Genomic DNA, 6,274 nt, shown 5'->3' on the forward strand with positions numbered 1-6,274 from the left:
TTACAGCAATTTATCTTTTTGTCACCATTCCTTTTACCATTTCATCCCTTTTTTTTTCTTTTTTTTTTTTTTTCTTAAGCTTCCGAAGTTTTTATATCTTCCGATGCTATGACACAACACTCGATGTCTGTCACTGCCTTTAATACAAGAGCATAATCCTCAGGGTGCTTTGTTATGACGTCTTGTTTTTCGCAAATAGAGAGTTTAGTTCGAACCAGACTACTGAGTCGTTTAATTGTATTCATGACTGGTACATTAGTAACCATAGTAGCGATGACTTCTTTCATATATGCACCTGGTGGTTTAATTTGCATAGGTGAAAGTGACTCGCGTAATTCTACTATAAGTGAATCATCTTCAGGTGCTTGTTCAATTTTCTCTATACTACGACTCAAGATCTCCTTTGCAGTATCATAAGGATCCAAAAACATGGATTCTGTTTTACTGACATCAATAGCACTTGTCGTTGACGGAAAGGCACGATCCAGTTCGTAAGTATTAATCACCATACGTTGGTTCATTATATCCATCGCTGCATTCTCATCCGCTTCTCTCTTTTCATAGTTATGGTAAACGTTTTGAAATTTTGATATATGCACGGTTTTATCAAAACCATCATGAGGTGGTGCTTCACCCTTCTCAACAGTTGGCTGTACTTCAAATACCGTGAGCAAACAATGATTAGGGGCCTGATGCAGTGCGGCCACCCGCTTTTTCTTTGATGTTGGCTCAGGAATAGCGGGAAGTGTGTCGGCGAGTGCACTTGTGGCGACCACGAGATTGGCATCTTCGAAGAGAGACGTGATGAAGGCTTTGCTGTACTCCGCGAACTCCTCCTGCGTGGTGGCGAAGGGCATCTTGTAGACTCGCTTGATCGCCCGGCCGCCCGGCAGTCCCCGCGGCTGCTCCGGCAGCAGCGTCTCCCCCTCCTGCATCTCCCGCCGGGTCTTTGGCCGCTCCTCCCGCTCCATGCGGGCCCATAGGAGAAAATAACGATGATTCTCCCGCTTTTCATACCGGGCGATAGATGTGCACCACTTCGCCATGGACAAATGCACAACGGCAGCCCTGTTAAAGTCACTCACAGCTCGGAGATATTTATCCACAATCGCCATCGTAGCAACAGCAAACTCGTAGTATTGCTCCTTTTCAAGATGTTCGGCAGCCTCCTTTAATGTCTTTACTTGACCCTCCACCGTAAAGCATGGATCATCTGGGCATATATATAATTCCGACACAATAGCATACACAGTGTCCGCTGGTAGTAACACATCCACTTCAGGCAATACACGTACATAGTCTTGCCAAAAAACATAATCAAGTAAAGCAAAAGGCATACGTGCACCATTGGAGGTTTTCCCTTTAACATAGTAAAATACCTCCGTTACACGGAAACAGAGAGCTCCAATAAAAAAAAATACCATTCCAGCCTCTGTCATATTACCATTATTTTTATGAGTTTCATAGAGACGATGAAGCCATTTTAATACCTCACGTAATGCATTCTGACGCAAAAAATTACGTAATACTTCAAAATATGCAAATACTTTCGCTTCTTTAAAACGCATAGAATCATCCATTTGTAATCTCAGAACATCTCGAAAAAGACTAAGAGTAGACTCAGACATGCCTGCAAACTCTTGAGAAAAACGTGGAGGACCCATCCCTTCAGTTCTTTCAACTCCCAAGGTACTCATACTACCATTCCAATTTTCTGTATTATTTTGTTTACCTTTTTCAAGTAGATATTTTGATATAGGAATACGTCTTTGCACAGAGAGAAATGCTGGTTTAATATGATATTTATATGCTTCACCAGAGTTACCACCAACCTGGTTTGCATCGCTCTCATACCGGTTGTTATAATCCGGCGTTGGTGGAACGAAACGTTCTTCTTCTTTTCGGGCTCGTTCCATTAAATCATCAAACTGAAACTCAATAAAGCGACCTGCTAAGCGTAGATTGCGTGCCTTTGACTCCGCCACAGAAACCAGAGCATTTGCCGTTAGAGATTTCATGCGTGAAAGAGAATTAGTCCATGTAAAGTAGGATTGACACATAAGAAAGAATGATTGTCCAGAAATATAACGAACATATTGACAACAGGTACTCATTAAACGAAATACCAACAATACCATTCCAGTACTCATACGTGCTGTCCGACTCATAATTTCAGGAAATAAAGTGCATACCACTTCAAACATAGCAGAAGATCCGAATTGAAGGGCAATCGTAGAATTTCCCATATGAACAAGAGATTCAAGCATAACAAAGAATGGGAAAACAACAACATTTGCCTTTTCTTTTCGTAATGATTGTAGAGAGTGAGGAATATCTTGTAGAATTATACTACACATACGTGATCCAATAGCGGTTACAAAAGTAGACATACGAGCATCCCATTCCCGTAATTCTATAGCTTGAGAAGGAGAAGCATGAAGACTTGCCTTATCTGTACCATTATTATAACGAAGAAGAGATTGGGCATCTGAAATAATGTTCAAAAATCCAACGAGAACCTTCGATTCACTCTCATTTACTAACCAGTGTTGAATTAATCTACGTGGTGTATAGTAAATAATCCATAACATCGTTACCACAAGTTGACGTTTGTCACCAACAGCTACCGCAGAATCAAGTTTAGTGTACAGTTGTAGGTACGTCTTCCAATTTGAAGACAATGAACGAATTAATACAAAAAACTGCGAGGCCACATACTTAAGAGTAACAGCAGGAATATGTGGATTATTTGTAATACCGCAAAAGAATGAATAGAGTACATCTATGGCAGAGGCTCTCGTGTCTCTATCCTTATGTACAAGTAAACTTGATAAGACATCCACTAATATACGTGTTAGAAAAACTGGTTTTGTATAAAATGGAGATGGTAACATTAAATTTACCACTTCTGGATCTTCTAGAGTAATTCTCAGAAAAACACATGTTCCATCCATGTCTCCCATCTCTGCAAGATGTTCAACCACACGTTGGTAAATCAATAAAACTTGACCACGATCACAGTAGTTAAAAAGATTACGCACAAAGAGAGCAACGCGTTGTACCAATCCACCATCAACTGCAAAACCATGAAGAACACTTAAGAAAGTAACACAGAGATCCCCCAGTATTGTGTAAAAACTAGGGTGAAACAGTTGATTTCTATGAATCTTTGGCCGATCTAATGCCCAAAGATACAGAGAACGCAATATAACATCAAAAAGAAACCAAGATAAATCTGCCATTTGCTTTTTAATATTACGGGCGGTTTGTTTACCTTTTGATTCACCTGCTGGAGCATCAACAGGATTTTCTGTTGCATTTTCTTTAGACTTTTTTAATAGATTTAGCCATGTTTCTGCAACGCCAGCATATACACGATACCTTTTTCCACTATATAACACATCATTAGTAAAATAATGATATAAATATATTGCCGCAGAAGTCTTTGCATAAGTATTTGATCCCTGTTCTTTCTTCCGTTTTGCTGCCCGTGAAGCCAAATCATATTGTTGTGCTTTAAACATTATGTCTATAAAGACATCTAATGCAGCAGTGCGGCAATCCAAACTTACCCGTTTTGATGGAGAACTGATAATGGCAAGGTTAAAGGATGAAAGTAGTGGATAGAAAGCCAAAATCTCTGCAAGAGGTAATCTTTGCATAAGATCAACTATCTTTAGATGTGTACTGTCGTCATTGATCTCCCCAACCTCACCTATATTACCTGAAGATGCAAGAACGTCATCATTTTGTGATACACTCACTAAAGCAGCAGGTATGTGTTTTAAGACTCCTGCAATAATATTATTGGAAGCATGAACAGACGTACGTGTTTGAGTACTGGCACGAAGAACAGGTGAACCATTATTAACAAGTGCAGCGGATGGGGCCTCAGGAAACTTTGTAAGATACCCTCCTGCAGCAATCACCACTGCTTGATCAACAGAAACAAAGTTTATACTCCAATCTTGCTTTACTTGAACTACGCCATTGCGGCAAATAGGGAATGCTGCGTAGCCAACTTTGTAAAGTCTTTGCTGTCCCGCTGATGGGGGATTCTTTTTTTGGTAGGAAGCATAAAGTGTAATAAAGATATGGTGAGAATCTGTTAAATAAAGAGGCAATTGTATTTTAAATTCATCACTTAATTCAAAATCAGCACAATTGTGAACTGTTGAGGTCCATGCAGAGGTTTCAAGTGTTTTACCGGACAAACTACGTCCATATATAAGTGGTAATCCTTCTTCAGAAAGTGAAACATCTTGATCCTTCACACACAATTGCATTACAAATGTACGATGGGTATTTGGTACCTTGCGAAGTACACCTGTGTTTGCAATTTTTACTTTATTAATACGGAAATAATACACATTATGGTATGCATGAAAGAAACCAGAGTTAAGAATAGGGATAGAGCAAGGAGCATACCTGTATGTCTCTGCTCGTGCTCCAGGAACATCTGAGTTTAATAAACTCACAACTGTTTCATTCTCTTCTGGACGAGGTTCACTGAATTCAGTGGGAAATGCCACTTCATATGTTGTACAGTCAGAAAGAGAAAACTCTAACTCAAATGGAACCGTTCGCAAAGCATTACGAGAGCGTTCATCATTAACAAGTTGGTAAAGTTGAGTATCATCAACGGCTTTACGGTAAAGACGTTTTAATTCTATCGTTTCTGTTGGTTTTCGCTCTTGCCAACACCGTATCGCTCCCCATCCAAGTTCTTCTAATGCATCTGATGACATTGCAAGTAGTTGAGTCTCTTGTTTCATTGGAATCACATGTTGGCTCTTGTATCGGTCGGGTCTTGTGTAAAGATCAACATAATTCTCAAAGTCCTCACTTGCAGGACGATAAACACGTACTACAAGATAGAGTGAACCAAGGAAATCCTGCGGAATGAAAGTTACCACCCGATTTTCTCGACAAAGTTCCCTGCGTTCTTTATGGGGATAAAAAATGTCAACAGCAGAGCCAAAATAAAATGTCTCAGAAACCTTCATACTGCTATTTGAAGAAATATTGCAAAAATATAAGGCGAAGATCAATGGATCAACATCATTCCCATGAATATTAATCATAGGGCCAGCAATTTTTGTGCATTCAACACGAAGTGGAACACCACCAGAAAATACTTTAGCAGAAGTTGTTGGTTTTTTCGTATCAACATCACCACTCCAAATGTTACTTGCTGTTGGTCCTCTTGTATATGTCTGTTTTCCCTGCGCGTTATCTTTCATTCCTTTAATAAGATCAAAGGAATGACCACGCGCTCTTTCCCATACCTGAATAGGATCACCAAATGAAACCCGATTAACGGCTTTACTAACTGTTGTATTTGCTGTCTCTGTAAGAAGTTCGTAATGCGGCATCATACACTCAGACGGTGCATTGTGTGGAAGATCATCATCATCAAATGTCACGGATGGATCATTTAACAATTCACTCTCAAAGAAACAGTGCATGGTGCTCAGTCGTCGACGAACGCCACCTTCATCTAGCTCTCGTTCCGCAATACGTTTCAACCGTGAGAGAAAACTGGTAATTATGAATTGCTTAGCACGAAAGAACCCAAGCTGCATGCTGACAGCGGAAAGATCCCCCTCTCGTTCCTCACCAGGAGGATACAAACAACGTCCGGGCTCTCGTATCGTAACATACTCATGACACTCAATACGACGACTACTCACATCTGTTTCAGAAAGGCCTAAACGCCGCAATTCTGCTAACGTATGCGTCTCAAACATCTCATGTTCTGGATCTTCATCAGGGTAAACTTCCACGGCATTGATCAAATCATTCCCCAAAATACCATTATCATTTTGGGTTTGTCCAATAACAATACTAGATGCAAGACTCACATCCGACGTAGTCTCATAATCCTCACCACTACCATAACTCCTTGGACTGTTATTTATCCCTGAATAACTTGAAGAATGAACTTCATCTTTTTCCAAAAGCAAACTCACATGTGCGCTATCTTCTACACCTTCAGGATATGAAGAATTACCGTCCATTCCAGGATTAGCAGATGACGCATGCGCATGAACAAGAGAACTTCCAACCTCATCTAATCCAGAAGCTGCTTCATTACACTCCATATCCATTACTCCACTGCGACTAATGCCTAAAACCCCATGCTCAGCAACTTGAACCCCAAGTCCCTCACTCTCCCGCTGTCGTTGAAGGGCCTCTTCTCTTGCGCGCTCCTCAGCCTCCCGCTGTCGTTGGAGGGCCTCTTCTCTTGCACGCTCCTCGGCCTCACGCTGTC

At 40.7% G+C, this 6,274-nt stretch overlaps 1 protein-coding gene across 1 annotated transcript; it reads right to left on the reverse strand.

The window, feature by feature from the left end:
- Positions 1-74: 74 nt before the first annotated feature.
- Positions 75-6,272, reverse strand: TM35_000091110 (putative membrane associated protein; the record flags this gene model as incomplete). Its single annotated transcript, XM_029024350.1, has 1 exon — positions 75-6,272. A coding segment is annotated over one exon (6,198 nt), but the record flags the coding sequence as incomplete, so codon positions are not given.
- Between the last annotated feature and the right edge of the window lie 2 nt (positions 6,273-6,274).

This window comes from Trypanosoma theileri, assembly GCF_002087225.1.
Source record: "Trypanosoma theileri isolate Edinburgh chromosome Unknown TM35_Tth_9_V1, whole genome shotgun sequence".
NCBI lineage: Eukaryota > Euglenozoa > Kinetoplastea > Trypanosomatida > Trypanosomatidae > Trypanosoma > Trypanosoma theileri.